Source organism: Schistocerca gregaria, chromosome 3 (genome assembly GCF_023897955.1).
Source record: "Schistocerca gregaria isolate iqSchGreg1 chromosome 3, iqSchGreg1.2, whole genome shotgun sequence".
Taxonomy (NCBI): Eukaryota; Metazoa; Arthropoda; class Insecta; order Orthoptera; family Acrididae; genus Schistocerca; species Schistocerca gregaria.
In genome coordinates this window covers 874,671,664-874,696,533 of record NC_064922.1, presented here as the reverse complement: position 1 = coordinate 874,696,533, position 24,870 = coordinate 874,671,664, and the positions used below count along the sequence as shown (strand labels likewise).

Below are 24,870 nucleotides of genomic sequence, written 5' to 3'. Positions count from 1 at the left end.
TTGACTTCCTGCCTGCCTGCCTGGTCAATAGCTAAGAAAAAGTTTGTTTGATATCAAAGTTTGTGAATACTGTATCAAATTCCAAACCTGAGATGACAAGGTTTCAAACAGCAACTCCTGGCCCTAGCCACATGTCACTAACTGTTTTTCAGTTGGGCGAGGTGCTTTAGCTTCATAGATCCCCAAACCCCCAACATCAATATCACCACCCCACTGGTGCAGCCACAGATGTCTTTTCCTCCTTTGGTATCTCTGGGGAAGAAGACACCTGCGAAGGTATCCCATTTCCAGGATGAAACAGGCTGGCAGTCTACCACCAACCAGTTGCTGAGAGAACCACTGGCTGCTGTTCATAGAAAAGAACAGTCCTCTTCTATCCCAAAAGTCAAGTAAGAAAAATCCTCACAAAATCCAAAACCTCACAGTGACAAACATGAATGTTAAACCGAATTCTGTTGTTCCATGTTGATTCAGCTTCCTCATCCCTGAGGTGGATCCTCTGAGTACTGATGAAATCACATGTTCAGGTGGAGCACTACTCAGTAACAAAGTAATTTTTCACACTTTCATTTCCTCTTCATTGCTTTCTCAGTTCCTAGTCTGATGTTCCTTCAATGGAACTTAAATGGCTTTAATTGCCAACTAGCCAGACTCTGTGTTTATTTGCTCTGAAGTTGGGGTGGCACATAAGGAAATACGGTTCTCAAAAGCCCAAGTCTCTACTATTAAAAATTACACATCATGTGGTAAAAATCATGTTAGTATCAAGAGGGCTTTTGGGAAGTCTGTATGCTCATTTGACCTGACACTTTCAATGAGCAGATGCCACTAAACTATGCTTTAGAAGCTGTGGCTGTTTATGTCCACCGATAGTTAGGGTAACATTTTGCAATATGTATCTACCTGTAGACAGATCACAAGCTGATGGAGCTAGTGAAACAGCTGCCGCCTCCTCCTTACTTGGGCACTTCAGTGTTTGCAATTATCTATGGGGCAGTAAAACCACATCAAGCAGGTGACAGATAGTAGAGCAATTAGTATCAGAACTGGAAGTCTGTATACTTAACACTGGAGCTGCAATGCATTACAGTCTGCAGCCCAAGTATCTCATCCTTCATCATGTGCAATGCCCATTGTGACATATGCAACAGCGATCACTGCCCTATTGCTCTCTTTCTCCACCCACCAACATCTTAACATGCACCATGTTGATCACTTTGCAAGACAAACTGGCAAGCTTTCACCTCCAACGCAACTTTTGAAACCAGTCAAGAGAACAGTGTCAAAGGAGTGGCACGAGGTGCCACTGATAAGACTATAAACATGGCAGAAGCAATGATGCCCCATTCTTTAGATCCTACCCACCCTCAACCTGTGCCATGGGGCTCTGAAAAAATAACTGCAGCTATCAGATCGTCAAAAGGAACTTCAAGACAAGTGCCATCTTTCTACAAAACATTTAACAGTATTCAAAAGATTTCGACAAAATGCATGGTTTTTAATGAAAAAGGGAAAGCAGCAGTGTTGGGAACAGTATGTATTGTCTGGGAGCCCACACCCAAAGATTCAACTCTCAGCAGCTAATATGTACAGGAATCCAGGGTTCGTCAGAGAATTCTGGGTGTAACCCTCTTTTCTGTTGCAATCAATGGTATTGTGATTGCAATGGAACCCATTGTGTCACTGTCACTGTATGTGTATTACCTATTTCTGTATTACAACTCTAAATCATTGTGTGCCACAAAGCTGGCTTTACAGAAAATGTACAGCTGGGGCCTGAATCACGGATATCAATTTTCACCCACAAAATCTCACACCTTTCATCAGCCTTGGACTTGCATCTGCACTGAGAACCTTAACCTCAGTAACCAGTTCCTTGAAAATGAAAATTTCAATTCTTTAGACCTTGTATTTGACAATAAGGTAACAAGACTGCCATATGTATGCTAGCTCAAGGCAAATTGCCTGAGAGAACTTAATACCTTCAGATTTCTCAATGATCTGCTGGGGTGCAGGTTGCACAGATATGAAATTTAACAAAGCTTTGATTGTATCCATCCTGTACTATGGATGTGTTGCGTGCGTGTTAGCAGCACCACCAGTACAGTGATTGTTAGGCCCTGTCCATTACTGTGGTGTATGGTTGGCAACTAAAGCGTTCCATATGAATCCTATAGACAGTGGAAGCTGATACCTCACAATTGTGTAGCAACTTTTTCTGAACAGTGTGGTCACAATTTTCATGTCCATTTGTGTTAACTCAGCTCTGTTTCACAACCAACAGTTCAGACTGATCACAAATTGTCCTAAATGAGAAACTGGCTGGGATACAGCTGGAGGCTCTGTGGAAGGATCTCCATCTGCCCCCTCTTGTTTGTGTACGTAAAGTTTCCTCTCAACAGTTCCCTGTAGTGTGTGTCTAGTCTTGGGATTTGGATGGACCTCCTGTGCATTCCATCAGATGTGTAGCTAGGATTGGAAAGCAATGTGGGCTTCAAATTAATATCAGGTACTCAGATTTAGAAAAAGAAACTGTGTAGATTTATTTGGTTATGGGTATTACATGACAAGGATTGCCAGGGGACGAGAGAAAATAACTCCAGTAGTCGCAGAAAGATGGTGACTGGGAAGAGAAAAAAAGAGGTGTTTTTCGGTTGTGGCTCCAAGAGCTCTGCCTCACAAGTCAGCTGATTTTGCGATGTAATTTGATTGGCAAGGTGGTTTTGCTGATGACATTCTAGCATGAACTGGTAGATTGTTGTCACATCGGCTGAAAGGCGACAGATGAAATATGTGGACTCTGTAAAATTTGAATAATAAAAATTACTAGCATTCAGGACCTGGGGCATCTTGTACACCTCCCCTCTTGCTGAAAAAGTTAACCACAGGTGAACTCGGCAATCTCAGTAGGGCTGTAAGTATAGAGGGTTAAAATATTTGATTTTCATTTAACAGCACAATGTATTAATTTCATTTAATGATTCAAATTTGTGAGTGTAAGCATAATTAAGTCATTATGTAGTGACTACAGTTGTCAACACAGGACTGTGATTGTGGTGGCATTACAATGGCAGCCGAAGCTGGTTCCAAAGTCATGAGGAGTACAAGCAAATGCAATATTTGTAAGACAAGGATTAGGATATAACACAAAAATAATCAAAACATGTTTATAGGTTGAGGATTTTTATTATTTTTTTATTAATATAGGAAGTGAATGATTCCTAGCATTATTAGAGTAGGTAAAGGAAGTGATATAATTTGTAATAGAATAGGGGTCATGTGACTTTGAAAGGCCTCCCCCTCAGACTGCAGTTGGTTTGTTTTAGAAAGAGATGAGCACACACTGTCCAGCATCCTTACAGTGACTAGGTAATCATTAGGATGGTACCAATTGGTTGCCAACCTGACGATAAGGCTGATTAAAATCACTGGATAGTCTTCTGTATTAGTGATACCTAAGACTGTCTAGCATTGAGTTTTACCTTTCAAAGTTAAGTTTGCCACCTAAGCTAGTCCTACTTCTCTAACAGGTTTCGCTTTGTGGAAGGGGAGCGAGGAGCAATGGCAAAATATCTCCCATTCATGTTTCCTGTATTTTCATTGCTTTGAGAACCTCCATAATCTATTTGGTTAGCTGAGCTATGCTGTAGAAATGGACGGTTTGCTGTCTCATGTCCAGTCTTTCTGCCATAGGCACATGCCATTGCCAAACACTTGAGAGCCTTGTGACTTGAACTTTGGCAACAAGTGCAGTGCACATTGGCAATGAATGCATATTGAGCATGGTTTATCCTAGGAGAGGATTAGACAAATTGCTGAGACTTCTCATGGGTCAGTCCTGCAAACAAATACTTCTACAGTGTTTCAGCTTCGCTGACTAGTACCTTCCATTAATTTCCCTTGTACATAGGTAAAACATGACACAGCTCGTATTCTGTCAGAAAAAGGCTGTAAATCGTTTCTGAAATTTTAGTTTAGTGTGGAAAGATGGTCCCTGTAATAGCTAATGCTGTGCTTTTCTCATATCTATCCAAAATCCTTTTCGCAAGTGAGTCGGATGCTTTGGTATTTCTGAGCCCTTCCACAGAATTTACAAAGCTGGTGCGTCTCTTTGCAACATAAGGTTGGCAACTCCCACCAACAATTTCACTCCAGTTAGACAGTTTCCCTACACCTGTTATATTGGGTATGAAGTAGATATATTCATTGGGTTACCTGTAGAAGTTGGAACCCAGAAACCCAATGCAGCATCAGTTACAGGGCGGGTCGGAACTGGCTGTGGGAATCTCATAAACAGCTGGCTGCAGGCACAGTGCCATTTTGCCAGTTCGCATTACCTAATGCTTCATTAAGGAACCTTTACAGATCTTCATTCTCAGCCAAAGTTGCTCCAGCCTTGCTTGCACGTCAGGATCAATCTCCAGCTGTCCCTGTGACCTGGCAGTGAGCATCGCTTTACACTCTACATATCAAAATAAACGGAATCTTTGCCAGCCACTATTAGCGACATCTGACCCCAGCAATGGTGAAGCTCAACACACATCTGATGATTGAGTGGTGTGGCATTGTCAGGCAATGACAAGATAGTGGTGCCTTGTCAGAGTGGCCTTGTTCGTAGGCAGCTTAGGTGACTTACAAGGTTGAACGGCCACATTCCAAGTGCAACTGTGGCAATGGTGGCAGTGATGGCTCTATTTAGACTGCGGCAGGCAGTGCGCACTGAATGGGCTAATTATTTGTCAGTTGTCACAACATGCAGCCAGTTGGCACTGCACTACAGTTTCACAAGTCTGCTCATGGCTTAGTAATTCGTTTGCATCGCCTCAAATCCTTGAAAAGTTTGAATGTGGCATCCTAATCATGCACCGGTTTATACACCCCTTTGTAGACTTAGTCATGGTTAGTAATCCGTGTTAGCGTGTACTTGGAATGAAGAAAAGAAACTGTGTAGATTTATTTATTTGCTGATGGGGATTACCTGGTGAGGATTGCCAGGGGGATGAGAGAACATAACTCCAGTAGGCCAAGACCCATGTCAAAGGAGAAGGCAAAATTCAAAGGTGAAGGAACTAAGCCATTTAGTATCTGCTGTAGGCAGTGTCGTGGAACACGAGAGAGATATTTTATTGATCACACTCAGTGTCCTCAGTCTTAGAAGTCAGGTGTTCTTGTAATGTGATTTAATTGGCAAAGGTGGCTTTACTGATGATGATTCAGCCTAGTCGGGTGTGAAACGGTAGATTGTTCGTCCTGGCGTAAGCTGAAACGCAACAGGCAAAATCAGCAGACTCTTCGCAAACTTTAAGTAATAAAAATTAATCGCATTTGGGACCTGGGGAACTTGTACACTCTTCTGTGACACTATGGAAAATGCTGATCCTTCCATGCTCAGACATATATTCCATTTGGTTCCCCACGACTACCCATGGTAGGACATGTTCTGAGGCATCAAGGGATCACCAATTTAGTATTGGAGGGCAGCGTGGAGGGTAAAAATCGTAGAGGGAGACCAAGAGATGAATACACTAAGCAGATTCATAAGGATGTAGGTTGCAGTAGGTACTGGGAGATGAAGAAGCTTGCACAGGATAGAGTAGCATGGAGAGCTGCATCAAACCAGTCTCAGGACTGAAGACAACAACACGACTACCCAAATTTGACGTACATCAACACAGATGGATCTAAAGTATGCAGGGCTGGTTAAGCTTTTGCACACACAAGTGTATATTCTGGTTGACATCCTTGTTTGTAGTGACTCAAAGAGCTGCTTACAGAGCAGATGTCAGTGCTACCCCGGAAAGTTTTTGATTGCTAGCATCCAAGACTCATTAGCTGACTTCCACAGCTCTGGAAACTTTGTAGCATTCATCTAGCCATAGCCGTGTGTTTAATGCGGAAAATGAACTTGCTGACAAAATAGCTAAAGATGCAATCATAAGAGACGAAGTTGGACTACTGGTTACAGGCTTAAGATTGCAGCTGTGGAATCAGATTTTGAAAACCTGGTATATAGAATGGCAGGCTGCCACAACCTCAACAAACTGAGGCTATTCAAGGGGACAACCAAGATGTGGCATCCTATCGGAAAGATATAAAAGTTGCCAATGTACTGCACCACCTGTGTATTGGTCACACCAGATTTACACAGGAGCTCATTTTGTGTCAAAGAGGACTCACTCCTCCTCCTCCTCCTCCTCCTCCTCCTCCTCCTCCTCTAGCTGTGGTAATCAGTCCATGATAGCTCATATTCTCAGTGCTGACTGACATGAGACAAGCCATCAACCTGTCTACCTCTAGCTACTTTCTACACTTTTAAATTTTTATGTATTTATTCTATTTATCTAATAGTTTAAGTTGACTGACACTCTATTCCATACAATCTTAATTTTCTCACCTCACTCTAGTAGTATTGACTACAGTGACCAACAAAATTTTTTAGTTGTTTGGATTTTCTCTCATTTGTAACATTCTGACGTTAGCTACTGTCTCACAGATTTTCAGCTCTGATGATTCCTGGAGCTGAAAATTCTCCTTTTCTCATCAAGTCATTTTAAGGAAATTACCGGTACAGCAAGGGATTGATAACCATGATGTTGCTTTAAACCTATATCTATCATCACCATCATCATCATAAACTGATGACTTCATGAAGCATTCCTAGTATTGCAATAATGTATCGAAAGCTACCTTTGGATTGATTATTTTGGGCATTTCTAGGCCAGGCTATAAGTGATACTGACAGGTTCAATGAAGTAGATAAACTTTCAGATGCCAGTTTGTAACAGGTGGCACATTCCTTGTAATGGCGATAAAGGTATCAATCCCTAGAGAAATTCTAAGGACTGCTCTCCTGTTATTTTAAAAGGAAAAAAAGGATGGTCCATTATGATCAATATTAGTAGGAGTACTGTATTGACTCGAATCTAAGCCACACTTTTTTTCCGGTTTTTGTAATCCAAAAAACCGCCTGCGGCTTAGAATTGAGTGCAAAGCAAGCGGAAGTTCTGAAAAATGTTGGTGGGTGCCGCCACAACTAACTTCTGCCGTCGAATATATGTAGCGCTACACAGGTGTGCTTTGTAGGCACAAAGATAAATACTGGCGCCAAATCCTCTGCGTCAGTACATAAATTTTAAAAAAAAGGTGGAAGACGAGCTTTTTTCTTCGCCCCCGGGTTTCGACCACTGCATTTTCATACATTATCCAACAAAGTAAATACAAATTCTGTATTGTTCATCTTCGAATGTAGCAGCATTTCAATGTACTATGAAAATCCGACTGGCAAGACTGTTTGGGATGTTTGTCAATATGGCCAACTCTATGTTGTGAATTTTTTCCTACCTGTGAGAAGAGATGGTTGCTAACAGGAACTTTTATGAGTTGTGAATCACATGCAGTATTCTCTTCACCATAAGAATAATACAAATATAAACATTTTGCCATGTATTCTTTCGTGTTTGCTGCTATCTCATTTAAATCCTGTCTGCCTAATAAACTATGAAACTAGAGTGAGACAACAGCAAACGCGGAAGAATATACATATGTCATGTTTATATTCGTATTATTCTTATGCCTAACAGTGATACAGTCAGAAATGAAGCACAGCAATTGACTAGATTTTTAAATCTAAGATGAGTCTAATTTCTGTGCAGAATGTAATGTACTAAAGAAGTGCCTGCAAAGATTTTCCAACGGAGAAAAATTTGCGCTAAACTCTCGTTCAGAACATCTTTTAAAAATTGCAATCGGCGGTAGTGCGCACAAAAGCAAGCCAGGCCGCGAGCGGCGACAGGCCGTAAACATGCACTATAAGAATGCAACAAACAATGCATGACACAGCACAGTAATGAATTTTCAGCTTATAGTGACGTAAACACCTATAACAAAGAAAAGAGCGCTTATCAGATCAAAGAAAATAAGCAATCAATTCAAACCAGATGAAGCACGTGGAAAAGGGAAGGGTACCTGTATAAATACGGACGGAGTGCCTGACGCATAGCTATGGCTACCTGGTAAAGCTTAACTGTTAATCTTAAGACTCGAACCAAACTACTTAACTGTATCGTCATTCATTCGACCTAAATTGTGTCTCATATTACAATGGACCAACTTTGTTTCGATTTGGAGAAGCGGCCTAAAACTTTTCTCTCTCCTTGAATTTAGAGTCTCAAATTTCACCTGCGGCTTAGATTCGGGAAATTTTTTTTTTTTCCCTTGATTTCGAGTCTCATTTTTCAGGTGCGGCTTAGATTCGAGTGCAGCTTAGATTCGAGTAAATACGGTACTCTGAACAAAACTACGTGTCAAAAAGAATACAGTCTTATGTCTGGTCTGTGTGTTTCCTACGAATGATGTGTTTGATCCTATACACTGCATTATTTTCATATATTTATTAATGTGCTTGTACAGTCCTCTTTGTTTCAGGATACTAATGGCATAATTCCGTTTTTGTACTTAACGTTCGATATTTGTGTTGTAATCAATTTATAAAATTGTTAAGAATGGGTTACAGTTTTTTAGTACAAAAATGATGATTTTGTTTGGTTACAGGTCCAGTACCCACAGAGCAAAGCCTGCCACATGAGTATGGTTAGAGATCTACCACCAGTTTCAGGTTCTATTATATGGGCCAAACAGATAGACCGTCAGCTTACAGCTTATTTACGACGTGTTGAAGATGTTCTAGGTTAGTTTAATTTACATTATAGCTTAATTATTTCATTTCTTTTATATTGTCCATGTGCTCTCCAAGAGCTATGGAGGATCAGCCTCCCAACACTGCATACTTCTGTCTGGAGAACATCATGTCTAAAAGTATTTTTCAAAGTGTGTGATTTTTTTCGCAGCTCATTTAACCATATGGTGACTACGTACTTCACCTATTCTTTCCACTGAAACCTTCTTCACCTATCGTATGCAATATTGGGCCATTTTTAACAAGAAAGCGAATTGGTGGTGGTGGTGGTGGTGGTGGTGGTGGTGGTGGTGGTGGTGGTGGGGTTATAGTTTGTCTAAATTATTTCAAACCTAATCTTATTGTTTCCATCTCTTTGCAACCTGTTTGTTGGTCCACATAAGAAATAATATGTATGTTAAAGCAGATTATTAAGATTACAAATTCAATAGATATAGACATTTTAATAATACATTGTCATCTTGGCATTTAAATTATTTTTTCACATATTTACCACTTACATTCACATAGTTTATTAGGAAGATGACTATTTGATTCTGTCAACACATTCATCATTTTGCAGCACACATAAGAGCACAAGGACAATTTTCTTAATCTCCCTTCAACAATCGTGCACCTTTCTATCCCCCATGCAGTGTAAATACCCTACTGCTAGCACCATGTTCATTTACTCAAACCTTGTGTTCCGTAAATCCTGCAGAGAGCCTTCAGGGATGTGGAAACAATCAAATTATACATTAACAGGAAGAAACTGCAGGCCACTTTTGTAAATTATGCTAACAATAAATAGATTTGTATTAAACTTCTTGCACTGATAATTATGGGAATTCCTTCTAGATTATTTTGTATAAGAATGTGCATATTTTGATGTAAATAAAATAGAAAGAAACTTCCACATGGGAAAAATATATTAAAAACAAAGATTCCAAGACTTACCAAGCGGGAAAGCGCCGGCAGACAGGCCATTGCTATGGCACTATCACCTGACACAGTCTCTGTTTTACAGAAACTCACTGTGGGAATACATGCTAAATTATATGTTTGGTTTACAGTCTCTTTGAAAGTCTGTAATGTTTTTTTTAAATGTTGCATCTTCCGAAGTGAGGCTGATCATGATGAGTGATTATTCCCTACAACCTGGTATGCTCTTGTGTGATAGTTTTTCTCTGCTGGCAAATGTATTATGACCTTGCACTTAATGTTTCAGGAAAAGGCTGGGAAAACCACATTGAAGGACAAACCTTGAAGGCTGATGGAGATAGTTTCAGAGTCAAGCTGAACACTCAAGAGATCTTTGACGAGTGGGCACGGAAAGTCCAGTTAAGGAACTTGGGTGTTGGTGGTCGTATTTTTGCTATTGATAGCCAACGTTCGAGGACTGGTCGTGGCAATGTGCTCAAACTGAGGGTTAATTTCTTACCAGAAATAATTACGCTTTCAAAAGAGGTAAGCCTTAGGCATATTGTTTGTTATGGCCTTAATGACCTTGTTCATTGATATATGAACAGCAAATTCAGCTGGGTGGGAAACGTTTTGATTGTAGCCCCCTTATGTTAGTGTAATCTGTATGGATTTTTACAGAAAGAAATTACATTTAAAATGAAATCACCAGTCAGCGATTTTGCTGGTGCATCAGTTGTTGCTTTTCAGCTGAAACCATTTAATAGTTCAGGAAGCAAATCACTAATCTGAATAAATCTCTTAAAGACATGAGCTGTCCTCTCATGGGATATAAAAATGCCCGTGGACGGGAAACTGGTAGTGTCACAGTGTGGAATTACATGTTCCACTACACTGCAGTGTGTGACATAAATGATCTGGCATGTCAGATTTTTGTCTCATGGAGAGGAATGTGGCCAGTGAGATGGGGCATTGTTTAATGTCGCAAGCAGAACATAGGCTCTGCCATATTGTATGGCATTAAACATCATATTTGATGGATTTTTTTATCCATAGAATGTGTGATAAAAATATTGCATTGGCAAATTGAGGATCTCTTGAAAATGTATTGTTTTAGCTATAATTGTTTGTAATAAAGTGACAGGCAACTACTTGTTGGTAGGCAAAGGCTTCCTGTGGTTAACATTTTTAGTGTTATTTGGGTGCTATGAAAGCGTACCATGTATGTGCTACAGCACAGTTACGATCTATCAAAATCGTGTCTTTTTCTGGCATATTCGGAATCAAATAACAACATTCAGAGGTACAGTCTTTTGATAATGTATGTCATACAGTGATCAGCCAGAACATTATGATCACCTACCTAGTAGCCAGTATGTCAGCCTTTGACACAGACAACAATGGCGATGCGTTTTGGCATCAAAACAGTGTGGCCTTGGTAGGTCATTGGAGAGAGTTGGCAGTACATATGCACACACGTCACCTAATTCCTGTAAATTCTGGGAGAGAGGGCTTTGAACTCTGTCTATATTCAGTCCAGTCACATCCCAGATATTTTCAATCAAGTTCAGATTGTGCGATTTGGGGAACCAGCGCATCAGTGGGAACTCGCCACTGTGTTACTTGCATCACTCCATTACACTCTTGACCTTGTGAAATGGCTCATTACCTTGTTTAAAAATGCCACAGCTGTCGGGAAACATGATTGTCATGAAGGGGTGTAAGTTGTCTACAACCACTGTCATGGTGGCTTGCTCGAGCTCCACTGGACCCATGGATGCCCATATGAATGTTTCTGACAGAATAATGGAGCAGTTACCAGTTTGTCACTGTCTCACAGTAAAAGTGTCAAGGAACTGTTTCCCTGGAAGAAAATGGATTCGGGTCCTGTTGTCAGCATGATGAAGAAGGTATCTGGAGTCATCAGACCATACAGTGCTATGCCACAGCACAAACGTCCAGTGCTGACGGTGTGGTGCCAGTTTGTTGTAGCTGCCAATGTCATAGTGTTCACATTGACACATGGACAGGTCGTCGACTGCAGAGGCCCATTGTTAGGAGTGTTCGGTGCACTGTGTGTTCAGACACACTTGTACTCTGTCCAGCATTAAAGTCTGATTTTAGTTCTGTCACAGTTTGCCACCTGTCCTGTTTTATCGGTCTTTCCAGCCTACAGTGTCGGACATCTATAATCTGAAGAAACTGCAAAAAAAAAGTGGGAATTTTAAGGAGATGGGACCTAGATAAACTGAAACGAACCAGAGGTTGTAGAGTGTTTCAGGGAGAGCATTAGGGAACAATTGACAGGAATGGGGGAAATAAATACAATAGAAGAAGAATGGGTAGCTTTGAGAGATGAAATAGTGAAGTCAGCAAGGATCAAGTAGGTAAAAAGACAAGGGCTTGTAGTAATCCTTGGGTAACAGAAGAGATACTGAATTTAACTGATGAAAGGAGAAAATATAAAAATGCAGTAAATGAAGCAGACATAAAGAAATAGAAACGTCTCAAAAATGACAGACAGGAAGTGCAAAATGGCTAATCAGGGATGGTTAGAGGATAAATGTAAGGTTGTAGAGGCATATATCACTAGGAGTAAGATACTGTCTACAGGAAAATTAGAGACCTTTGGAGAAAAGGGAACCACTTGTATGAATATAAAGGGCTCAGATGGAAAACCAGTGCTAAGCAAAGAAGGGAAAGCAGAAAGGTAGGAGTAGTATAGAGGGTCTATACAAGGGCAATGTACTGGAGGGCAATATTATAGAAATGGAAGAGGATGTAGATGAAGATGAAATGGGAGATACGATACTGCGTGAAGAGTTTGACAGAGCACTGAAAGACATACGTCGGAACTAGGCCCTGAAAGTAGACAACATTCCATTAGAACTACTGATAGCCTTGGAAGAGCCAGCCCTGACAAAACTCTACCATCAGCTGAATAAGATGTATGAGACAGGTGAAATACCCTCAGACTTCAAGAAGAATATAATAATCCCTTCCCCAAAGAAAGCAGGTGCTGACAGGTGTGAAAATTACTGCATTATCAGTTTAAAAAGTCACAGCTGCAGAATACTAACACGAATTTTTTACAGACGAATGGAAAATGTGGTAGAAGCCAACCTCGAGGAAGATCAGTTTGGATTCTGTTGAAATGTTGGATCATGTGAAGCAACACTGACCTTACAAATTACCTTAGAAGATGTATTAAGGAAAGGCAAACCTACGTTTCTAGCATTTATAGACTTAGAGAAAGGTTTTGATAATGTTGAGTGGAACACACTATCAAATTCTGGAAGTGGCAGGGGTAAAATACAGGGAGCGAAAGGCTATTTACAATTTGTACAGAAACCAGATGGCAGTTAAGAGCCGAGGGGCATGAAAGGGAAGCAGAGGTTGGGAAGGGAGTGAGACAAGGATGTAGCTTATCCCCGATGTTATTCAGTCTGTATACTGAGCAAGCAGTAAAGGAAACAAAAGGAAAATTTGAAATAGAAATTAAATTCCATGGAGAAGAAATAAAAACTTTGAGGTTTGCTAATGACATTGTAATTCTGTCAGAGACAGCAAAGGACTTGGAAGAGCAGTTGAATGGAATGGACAGTGTCTTGAAAGGAGGATATAAGATGAACATCAACAAAAGCAAAATGCGGATAATGGAATGAAGTCTAATTAAATCGGGTGATGCTGTGGGGATTAGTTTAGGAACTGAGACACTTAAAGTAGTAGATGGGTTTTGCTATTTGGGGAGCAGAAAACTGATGATGATGGTCAAAGTAGAGAGGATATAAAATGTAGACTGCCAATGGTAAGGAAAGAGTTTTTGAAGAAGAGAAATTTGTTAATATCGATTATAGATTTATGTCTTAGTCTTTTCTAAAAGTATTTTTATGGAGTGAAGCCATGTATGAATGTGAAACATGGACAATAAATAGTTTAAGACAAGAAGAGAATAGAAGCTTTCAAAATGTGGTGCTACAGAATAATGCTGAAAATTAGATAGGTTGATTATGTAAGTAATGAAGAGGTACTGAATACAGTGGGGAGAAGAGAAATTTGTGGCACAATTTGACTTGAAGGGATTGGCTTGTAGGACATGATCTGTGGCATGAAGGGACCAACAATTTAGTATTAGTATTGGAGGGAAGTGTAGAGAGTAAAAGTCTTAGGAGGAGACCAAGATATAAATACGTAAAGCAGATTCAGAAGGCTGTAGGTTGCAGTAGGTACAGGGAGATGAAGAATCTTGCACAGTATAGAGTAGCACGGAGAGCTGCATCAAACCAGTCTCTGGAGTGTTGATGACAAGTAATTTATTGGTAAAACTGTAGAGGAATACAGGGATTTGAATGCATCCAGCAAATAATTTAGGATGTAAGTTGCAGGTGCTACTCTGAGATGAAGAGGATGGCACAGGAGATGAATTTGTGGGCTGCGTCAAGATAGTCAGAAGACTGATGACTCAACAAAATAAATAAAATCTTGTTGCAAAGACTAATGACTGGACTGTTTCTCCAGTGGCCAGAAATCATAATGTGACTGCAGTTGGTCTTGACAGTAAACCCAAGTTACACACTGGAACTGTCCATTACTATGAAACTTTATGTAAATATGTATACCTATCTCTGGGTTTATTGAGTGGCTCATGTTTTGTATCTTACCAGTAAATATATTTTTAATTGATGCTGAGAAGCTTCAGAAGAATCTTCTTTTCCGTTCAAATGAAACAGTGAAACAGAATTTTGATCTTGAAATCTGTGTCATATGTTTCTTCAGAGTGTTTTTAGTCAATGCAACATTGAGAATTTGGGTAATATGTATGCCTAAACTGACATTACACTTTACACGGACTATAGTCAATTTAAAACTGAAAATGGGATGAAAATCCACTTGAGTTAATGGAAAAAGTCTACTAGTATATGTCTCAGATTGTTATACAGCATTATGCAGTATTCACTAATAGCAATTCAGTGTTAAAGGCATTGATGAGTCAAGAATCTTCTTTTTAATTTGCTCCACTCATCTTTGACAATTACTAACAAAGTTAATGCAGCTACTTTATTTGCATCTATTTTCATAAAGAAGCCGTCTGATTTTCGAGCCAAATAAAGCTGACAATGGCCACTAGAGGGCACTGGGAGTACAGAACGCATTAACTAGCTCGTCCTGTGTGCCAATGGCACTATCACTTGTGAAGTCGAGTGTTGGGCCTGTGTTCACATCAGCATCAGCTGCCTCGTCCTGTATGAGAATGCCATTAAGCAATGCAGAATGTTGAAGATAGTGTGATAATAGACCTAAGGAGTTCCCATGTACAGAAATAAATGGAGTCTTGTGTAAATTAAGTGGTTGCTTATTGAAACTTATTTGTGAGAAGTACTGTAAAGTTTGGTTATAGTAACTGTGTGTGTGTGTGTGTGTGTGTGTGTGTGTGTGTGTGTGTGTGTGTGTGTTGATGCATTCTTAATGTTAAAAATAATATTTCTTTTTTTCTTGTCTAAGGTCCGAAATCTGAAGAACTTGGGTTTCAGAGTTCCTCTTGCAATTGTTAATAAAGCCCATCAAGCAAACCAGATATATCCTTTGGCCATATCTTTAATTGAAAGTGTCAGGACATATGAGAGAACACTGGAGAAGGTGTGTAGCGTTGTTTTAATATTAGTCACTCTCATAATCTTACTACAGCTAACCACTTACTTAACGTTAGTGCCATTTAAAGAATATCACTATTGCCAACAAAGATAGTTTGTTGTGTCATTTCGTGTGGTCTATACTTTGAGTGCAGATTTTGTTAGTTACTGTTAACAGTAACTATTAACTTATTTTTTTTCCTAGTTCAGGATTTTCCAATAGAACATCAGTTATTAGCATGCTTTGTTTCTTTGTGTGATTGCTATAGAAGATATTTTTTCAGTGTGTTCTCTGCAGAAAAATAATTGGAGAGCAGCCTGCTGTCACATGTGCTACTTATGTTATCTGTTGCTATTTTTTGTTTGTATTACCTTCTGTTATAGCTATTCCTGCACATGTAAAAGTATTGACTTAAGGAAACTGACTTAAAGAAATTGTTATTTTCTGACTTAACGTGAAAGTTTAAAGCCACCATCCACTGTGTAACTTTGCACATTTCAAATGCCGGGCAGCTTGGGCATGAAAGTAAATAGTTCATTTCACTTTAGAAATGTAATTATTGTAACTTAATGCTCACTACAGTTTGTAGTTTCTGAGATTGTTTTAGCTATGATCTACATATTGATAGTATTGATGTTGACTGAACAGTGGATGTTGGCTGCTGTACTATCAGTGCTAATTTAGCAATATGAAGTACTATGAAAAAATATGTTCATAAAATTTGAATTGATTGTGTTATGTCCAGAGAAGTTTTGTTATTTAGATGTGATAAGTTCTAGAAATTATCCTATAGTTTGTAATTGTGTTAAAATGATTACATCCTATAAGCATGAGTGCATTTGAAACAGCACTCAGTTTTAATGTATGTTAACATGTTTTGTTTTTCTTCCTTACAATCCATCAGCTCTTGAACCGGAGTTCTCCCAATAGCCCGTCATTCAAGGTAGAGATAGCAAGCACATAATTGTCGAAAATACTAATACCTGTTAACTGCCTGACTGTTTGTTTGAGCCTGAGCATTTTGCCTGTGCTGTTAATTCCTGTTATGTGTGTTATTGGACTGACTGATTTGCTTTGTGAATCTATATGGAAGACAGTATTTCCTGTGATGTTCATTCACATACTTTTCTGCGATAGTTATTTTGTTCTTTGTTCACTTCTGGTGTGTAAATATTTTGTTGATATAAATTGTAGATTTTAATCCCCTGTTCCTTTGGTGTGGTGGCCAAGTCAGTGACTTTGGTCATTCTGTTGTTGGAAAGTAATATAGGAATGAAAAATAGCATGACACAGGATGAATTACTGCATGTATTTGTCAGCTGTTAGCTTTAGTCATTATTGCTCTCCTGATAGAGCTTGATGTTTAAATTACTTACTGTATTTTTCCTGTAAAGAGCAAATACAGGGAGGAAATGGCTACTGTTGCATTATATGCATGCAGTACAGATGCCTACAGAGCAAATGCAATACATGCACTGCAAATGGCCAGAGAAAGGTGGATTGTGTTTATCTTCTGTGTTTTGTGTCAGTTAAAAAACTTTTGTCTGTTTGAGTTTGCATCTGTTTGACGTATTTCATATAATAAAGCCTAACATTTCACGTATCGTGTGACAATATGTTTCTCCTTTATCTGAGTTATATCCAGAGGAGAAATTTATGTAGTTATAATTCAATGTTCTGTGTATTTAATGTTATACTTTTTTTGTGGGCTCTTACTGAAAAACAAACTCTTGATACAGAAGAATATTAAGTTCACACAAACTGACATGCAGTGAATAGCAGCATGGTGATGCTTTTTTTCTCACTTATTTTGCATAATCGTAGGGCTTATTATATTGTTGAAGTTAAAGAATTGGATGTTCACATTTTCACCAGTTCGTCCCCTTGTACATCCTACAGTCGTTTCTGAGCAAGGTGGCACAGTGGTCAAAGGAAAGGGCTTGCAGTTAATAAGACTGGCGTTCAGGTCCTTGTGTTTACCATTCAGAATTTTGTTCTCTGTGGCTTCCCTAAATTGATGCCAAAACAAGAATAGTTTGTCAAAAAGAATGCAGCTGCTTTCCTTCCTCATCCTGTGTGGACAGTACTGGATTTCCTTACTATGTTGACTTAATGTGGATTTTATACACATTTTTGTGAGTTACCTGTACATATTGATCACTTGATAATGCCGTAGCGGCCAAAATTGTCTGATTGTTGTAGACTGATAGATAAACCATACTTAGGGAAAAATAACTACACTTAATATTTCACGGAGTAGAATTTTGTTAGATGCAGTCACCAAAAAATATGAGTATTCAGTCTATACAGTGTATTGCTCTCTCTATGCTTTTTAAATGAAGCTACATATCTGTACAATTTCATTCTCATTAACCTTAGTTGCATATGGGAAGTCTGCTGTAATATTGTATTGATCCAGACTGAGATTTTCACTCTGCAGCGGAGTGTGCGCTGATATGAAACTTCCTGGCAGATTAAAACTGTGTGCCTGACCGAGACACGAATTCGGGACCTTTACTTTCGCGGTAAAGTGCTCTACCAACTGAGCTACCGAAGCACGACTCACGCTCGGTACGCACAGCTTTACTTCTGCCAGTACCTCGTCTCCTACCTTCCAAACTTTACAGAAGCTCTCCTGCGAACCATGCAGAACTAGCACTCCTGAAAGAAAGGATACTGCGGAGACATGGCTTAGCCACAGGCTGGGGGATGTTTCCAGAATGAGATTTTCACTCTGCAGCAGTGTGTGCACTGATATGAAGCTTCCTGACAGATTAAAACAATTTTAATCTGCCAGGAAGTTTCACAGTGTATGGATGTTACGTAACACACAATTTAAGTGAGGACACTACTACTCTCAGCAGTGAAGAGTGGATCCAAAGAGTCACTTATTTTAATTGTCATTGTACATACTAGACAATGTAAACAGAAATGCAGAATAGCAATAACTGACAGCTGTGTTCTTTCATAAAAAAAGCTGAAGCTTTTCATTAGGAATCACTCCAGATCAAGGACGACTTGAATTGCCCTAGTTACTTCCGGCAGACTCTTGCTGTGACCTCTGAACCAGAGTCATGGGTAGGATACTATCAGCAGGCAGTCAACAAATGGCAGTCCATGTCTACATTGTAATTCTTTGTTTCCCAGTAATTGGTTGACATTTTGAGGTGTGGGGTATTCTTCCGTATATTAGCCTTGTTCTTGAACAATATTTTGGGAGTGTCATTTGTTATCTTCATCAAGTACTACATGAGACTGCTCATTGAGTGGAATGGGCCAAGTATTTATACCTATGATCTTCACCTTCAATGGCCAGCTCCAGGCATTCCATCTCCAGTCCATTCCCACTGGAGAGGTATCCTTGGGTGTTAAATCTTCTGTACAGTGTGCCTGGCTGAGCACTCATGTTCAGTTTTCAGTTCAGTGCAGTTCCAGAATTTACCCTGTGATCAACTCCCACTATAAGCATCCTGTGATGTCCAATCTTCGGTCCAGTGTGCCTGGTGCTCTGTCTGGGTTCATTCCCCATGTCTAAACTCTGTTCTTCTTCTGTGGAGTTATGCTGCTACCCTGTTACATTTTCAGCGGTTTCAGTGCAGCATTCGAGGCTCTACTGAATAGGTACCCAATTTCACAATTCATGAAGTTTTCTGTCACCTTTCTCTTATAACACTACCCAGTATCTGCAGATCTTTGCCAGAACCATTGTGCTGTCATAATTCTTGGAAAGATTGAATTCCAAACTTGGAAATGGCTGATTTAGTTGCCTCTTAGTTAGGTGTGCCTATGATGTTCTTTGCTTCAGATGTTTGCTGTCCTAGTTGTTTGGCCGACGTACGACATGCCACATTGACAAGGTATGTTACAAATTATTGGTCCCTGTAATACCAGGTCATATTTAACATTTCCCAGTAGTCTTCTTGTTTTTGTAGGTGGATGGAACACACACTTCATATTCTTCTTCTTGAGAATCATGCTGGTTTTGACAGAAATAGATTCCCCACACGTCAGGTGTGCCACAACCGATGGCTGCCCATGGTGCACCTCCTTTCTGCTTGTAAGATTGACCCCCGTATGTGCAATAAACTGATGTCAGTATATGCCTGAATAGGTCCAACAGAGTATTGTCAAATATCTCCGCAGTCAGTTTCAGTGGGTCTCTCAGTGGCACCTTGCTAAACAGGGATACGACATCAAAACAGTCCGCAGCTCGTGGTCTTTGGGATAGTGTTGCTGCCTCTGAATCACGGGGTCCCAGATAAGATTGCGGGCTGGGTTGGGGATTTTCTCTGCCCAGGGACTGGATGTTTGTGTTGTCCTCATCATTTCATCACCATCATTTGTGAGAGTGATGAGATTGGATTGTGAAAAGAAAATGGACTTTGTAAAAATTGGGACATCGTACGGGTGTGATGGCCGTGCTGTTGAGCACCCCACAAACCAATTCTCATCATCACACCAAAACTGACCATTATGTCACATTCTGTGATATGTAGTTGCTTGAGACATTACAAAAAATCCTCAGTGTTGTGGATGTGATGAATACACTATTCACATACGGGGGGAAAAAAGTTTCTTCCAGAACTTTGTTGTCAGATACATTGATGCACCATTGTTGCTGACAGTTGGACATAGTGGCGTGCTCTCTTTGTCTACTTTTGGCAGCTTATTTAGTCTAGGTGAAACCGACACTCTATCATAGTTGTTTCATGGGTTGTAGGCATATCCATTTTCTTAAAGAGATCCCTGATGGTCTTGTCCTTTTGTAAGGTCACATTCCAAAGGCTCCTATACAGGGTCCTCCAGAAGTTGACACACTTCCTAATAATAATCAGCCTGCTACAAAATGATTGCACTTCCCTTTGTAAGCTTGCAAAGCCTCTCATCACTTGATGTTCGATTTGGGATGCATTGTCTTAACGAGTACCCCGCAGGTCTCCCAGCGAATTTCTTCTGCCACATTTGATGGAAGTGTTTTGGCTAGTTGGTCCACTGTACTGATGAAACTGAAAATATGCACGTTTCTGGGAGTTGTTGTAAAATTGAAGCTCCTGCTGAGTACCTTTCAAAGTGGTGTCATTAAAACACTTGCCACTTAGGTTCTAGGTGTGTAAATGGCCGTGGGGAGAGAAAGAGGAGGCTGTAGGTATAAATACTGAGCCTATTCCACTCTATTCGCAGTCTCAGGTAGCACGTGATGAAGGTAACTACCCACGTTATTGAAATATTGTGCATGGACAGCACTGGTATCCAGCAGAATACGCAACACCTCAAGGTGTCTATATCCACATTTATACTTAGCAAACCATTGTGATGTTGGAGGCTGAAGGTACTGTTTATTGGAACATTGCATTTCACAGCTCTAATGATGTATGTGTCAGGGTGCCTCACCTAATAGTGGTAGTACAATTTTTTTTTTCTATTTTGGGTGCTGTAGTTTATTATAATCATTCTGATGAAGAGATCAATTATGTTAACAGTTGCCATAAACCCATTGTATGTTACTAGAGAAATTTTTTACGCTAAGTATATAAAATATGGTAAGTTGTACTTCGCTCAAAACAGTTTATACCTTTTTTTTCAGTGTCAAAGTCTGTTGATAAAGTTGTTAATGATTTGGTAATGTTGTTGCTGCATATGACGTATTTTAAAAATGACTACCCCAGAATGACATTCATAAAATTCTTTTGGGATTGGATTGCAAGAGGTGGTACAGGATGGATGTTTTATGAGATCTTCGACCTAATCTTTCTTCATGATTGATATGAAGAACTAACTTATGTGGTGGTGGGGAGGGCATGGAGGCAGTTTTTGGCGGGTATGGCAGTTGTACATGCAGAGTTATGTGAATGGAATGTTTGAGTGGCTGACTCTGCCCTACCCCATATTCTGCCTCGTGTGTCTACCTGATGCCTGATTAAGCAGCAGCGCTGAGGTTAGGCACTCCCAATAAATGTATAATGGTAGTCTTTTTACAACAAAGAAATTTTCCTTTCCCTCAATCTTTTGGACAGTGACCTTTTTAAATTGTATGCTTGCAACATTACTAACAGTTAATGTGCTTTTGCAAATTGTCTTCAGCAAAGCTACATTAATTCATTGGCTGTATAGATATTGAGTTTGTGTTTTCAAATTAATTACTTACCTTTGATTCTACTTAGCAATGAAGCATGAAACAATGATAAGATTGATATTTATGGTAATCAATGTGTTGCATAATTTTTGATTGTACAAATGTCTTCTAAGCCATTGGACTACCATGCAGACAAAGCAGCTTTGTCACTTTTCTATGCCCAGTTTGTTGCATTTTGTGAAAAGCACATAAATGAAGGAAGGCAACCAATTTGCTGATAAATAACAGATTCATAAACTAATAAAACAGCACAGAGTTGTTATAAGCTTTTGAATTACTTTCTCTCTCTCTCTCTCTCTCTCTCTCTCTCTCTCTCTCTCTCTCTCTCTCTCTCTCTCTGTGTGTGTGTGTGTGTGTGTGTGTGTGTGTGTGTGTGTGTGTGTGTGTGTGTGTGTGTGTGTGTGTGTGTGTGTCTTCTAAAAAAGAGCAGTAACTTTAAAGTTAGTAATGACAATCTACTGTTAAATGTTTCTATTCACCACAAATGTCAGCAACAAGTGAATGGTTGCTTCTCTGCACTTTTGTTTTCATCCTGGAATTTTCAAATTGTAACAAGTGGAAAGTCATGTTTTTGTAACAACAGGAATGCTTGGTATTGCATATTGCTTTCTTTAGACATGCAGGAACTTTACTTATGCTGCAGTGGTTAAAATATTTGGTATCCTTTATAGAAATGCTATTACATTCAGCAACTGCTTAGGTAATTCCCTGCCAATAATTAGTCAGTTGGTTACTGCCATTGGAAATAATGAAATAAACTTCCAGCAATTGTTGGTTTAGCGATAACTTGTTTATCTGTGGTTTGTAGCAGGTATTTTTTAAGAATGTAATGCTTATAGTGTTTGCAGGTCTAGACAAAATTATTATGATCACTGAATGCAGAAATTGTGACCAGTCCAAATATAATACTTCTGTTATGATTTTTTTCTTTTCTTTTCTTTTTATTTTATTTTATATTTTTTACGCTTCGGTCAGAATAAATTATTTTGTTTTCCTTATTTTAAACTTGTTCACATATCTTGACATTGGTGAATCTGTAACGAATTGCTGTATTATATGTATTTAGCTTCAGTTTCTGTCTTCAGTGTTTGAAGTTGATGTTAAGATCAATTTTTTTGAAAGACTTAGAAATGTCACGTGCTTACAAAAACAAGTGTTTAGCTGCTTTGTATTTGAGGCATGTTTTTAGGTATTTTTATCTTTTCGTTGGTTGTAATATGTGTTTTTATGTAGTAAGCTGAAGCTGTACTCTCACTTTGTTTGAGAATCTGAATGTAAATTTAATTTGTAACTGTTTCTGCACAGAAACATTTCTGCAGTTTTCCTTAATTTCATTTGTTTATAATTTGAATCATTATGTAGGAAAATTTTGGAACTGAGGTATTTGTTCTTTGTAGATTTTCAGTGATGCTAATTTCTTTGTCACATTTAATTGTGTTGAAGTGTATAAAGCATACTGTGGGTTGTTTCAGATTGAAGACAAAGCCAGCATTATACCTTTGGTTGCAGGTATGAGGAAAGAAGTTCAGTCACTGATTGCAGAGGTGAGAACTGGGTTTTTCTTTCTTTTTTTTCTTATTGTAGATGCAAAATGAAATTGTTATAAGTTTATTCTAATGTGTGGACTGATTGTATTGTAGGGTATTGGATTAGTCTGGGATAGTTACAAGCTGGATCCATATGTACAGCGCTTAGCAGAAGTTGTGGTTAGTTTCCAAGAAAAAGTAGAAGATCTGCTGTTCGTTGAGGAACAGCTGGATGTGGATGTCCGTTCCCTTGAAACTTGTCCATATTCGGCTAATACCTTTGCAGACATTCTTGGAAAGATACAACATGCTGTTGATGATCTCAGTTTACGCCAATACTCCAACCTTCATATTTGGGTCAACAGGTTGGACGAAGAGGTTAGTTCAGTCTTCAGATATTACATTATTTTGTATTCAAGATCTTTCTGTCTACTGTACTTTATTTTTTAAACATCGTTTTATATTTAGTCAAAGAATCAACAATCTGCTCAAATAAGATGAATCAGTGGTAAGGACTGTCAGAGTAGTGTATCTAAAGTTGTGGTTTCATAATTGGGCATAAGTGCTGAAAAGCATTCAAACCTTTTGTTAAGTGCTGAAAGCATGAAACATAACATGTACTGTGTAGTGCTTAATGATTTTTTTCCACTTTTTAAGCAAATATGTAAACAGCCCCCCCCCCCTCCCCTCCCATGAACCATGGACCTTGCTGTTGGTGGGAAGGCTTGCGTGTCTCTGTGATACAGATAGCCGTACCGTAGGTGCAACCACAACGGAGGGGTATCTGTTGAGAGGCCAGACACACGTGTGGTTCCTGAAAAGGGGCAGCAGCCTTTTCAGTAGTTGCAAGGGCAACAGTCTGGATGATTGACTGATCTGGCCTTGTAACAATTACCAAAACGGCCTTACTGTGCTGGTACTGTGAATGGCTGAAAGCAAGGGGAAACTACGACTGTAATTTTTCCCGAGGGCATGCAGCTTTACTGTATGATTAAATGATGATGGTGTCCTCTTGGGTAAAATATTCCAGAGGTAAAACAGTCCCCCATTCGGATCTCCGGGTGGGAACTACTCGAGAGGATGTCGTTATCAGGAGAAAGAAAACTGGTGTTCTATGGATCGGAGCGTGGAATGTCAGATCCCTTAATCAGGCAGGTAGGTTAGAAAACTTAAAAAGGGGAAATGGATAGGTTAAAGTTAGATATAGTGGGAATTAGTGAAGTTCGGTGGCAGGAGGAACAAGACTTTTGGTCAGGTGATTACAGGGTTATAAACACAAAATCAAATAGGGGTAATGCAGGAGTAGGTTAAAAATGAATAGGAAAATAGGAATGCGGGTAAGCTACTACAAACAGCATAGTGAACGCATTATTGTGGCCAAGATAGATACAAAGCCCCCACCTACTACAGTAGTACAAGTTTATATGCCAACTAGCTCTGCAGATGATGAAGAAATGTATGATGAAATAAAAGAAATTATTCAGATAGTGAAGAGAGATGAAAATTTAATAGTCATGGGTGACTGGAATTCGAGTGTAGGAAAAGGGAGAGAAGGAAATGTAGTAGGTGGATAAGGATTGGGGCTAAGAAATGAAAGAGGAAGCCGCTTAGTAGAATTTTGCACAGAGCACAACTTAATCATAGCTAACACTTGGTTTAAGAATCATGAAAGAAGGATGTATACATGGAAAAACCCTGGAGATACTAAAAGGTATCAGATAGATTATATAATGGTACGGCAGAGATTTAGGAACCAGGTTTTAAATTGTAAGACATTTCTAGAGGCAGATGTGGACTCTGACCACAATCTATTGGTTATGACCTGTAGATTAAAACTGAAGAAACTGCAAAAAGGTGGGAATTTAAGGAGATGGGACCTGGATAAACTGAAAGAACCAGAGGTTGTATAGAGTTTCAGGGAGAGCATAAGGTAACAATTGTCAGGAATGGGGGAAAGAAATACAGTAGAAGAAGAATGGGTAGCT

The 24,870-nt window shown here is 39.3% G+C and overlaps 1 protein-coding gene across 1 annotated transcript in view; it reads left to right on the top strand.

Annotated features, from left to right (window-relative positions):
- LOC126354951 (dynein heavy chain, cytoplasmic-like) overlaps nucleotides 1–24,870 on the top strand; it is a 217,351-nt gene that overhangs the window by 35,231 nt on the left and 157,250 nt on the right. The window contains 6 exon segments of the mRNA XM_050005032.1: nucleotides 8,551–8,686; nucleotides 9,903–10,141; nucleotides 15,098–15,232; nucleotides 16,131–16,169; nucleotides 22,832–22,903; nucleotides 23,000–23,263. Of these exon segments, the coding sequence (XP_049860989.1) occupies nucleotides 8,551–8,686; nucleotides 9,903–10,141; nucleotides 15,098–15,232; nucleotides 16,131–16,169; nucleotides 22,832–22,903; nucleotides 23,000–23,263 (885 nt within the window).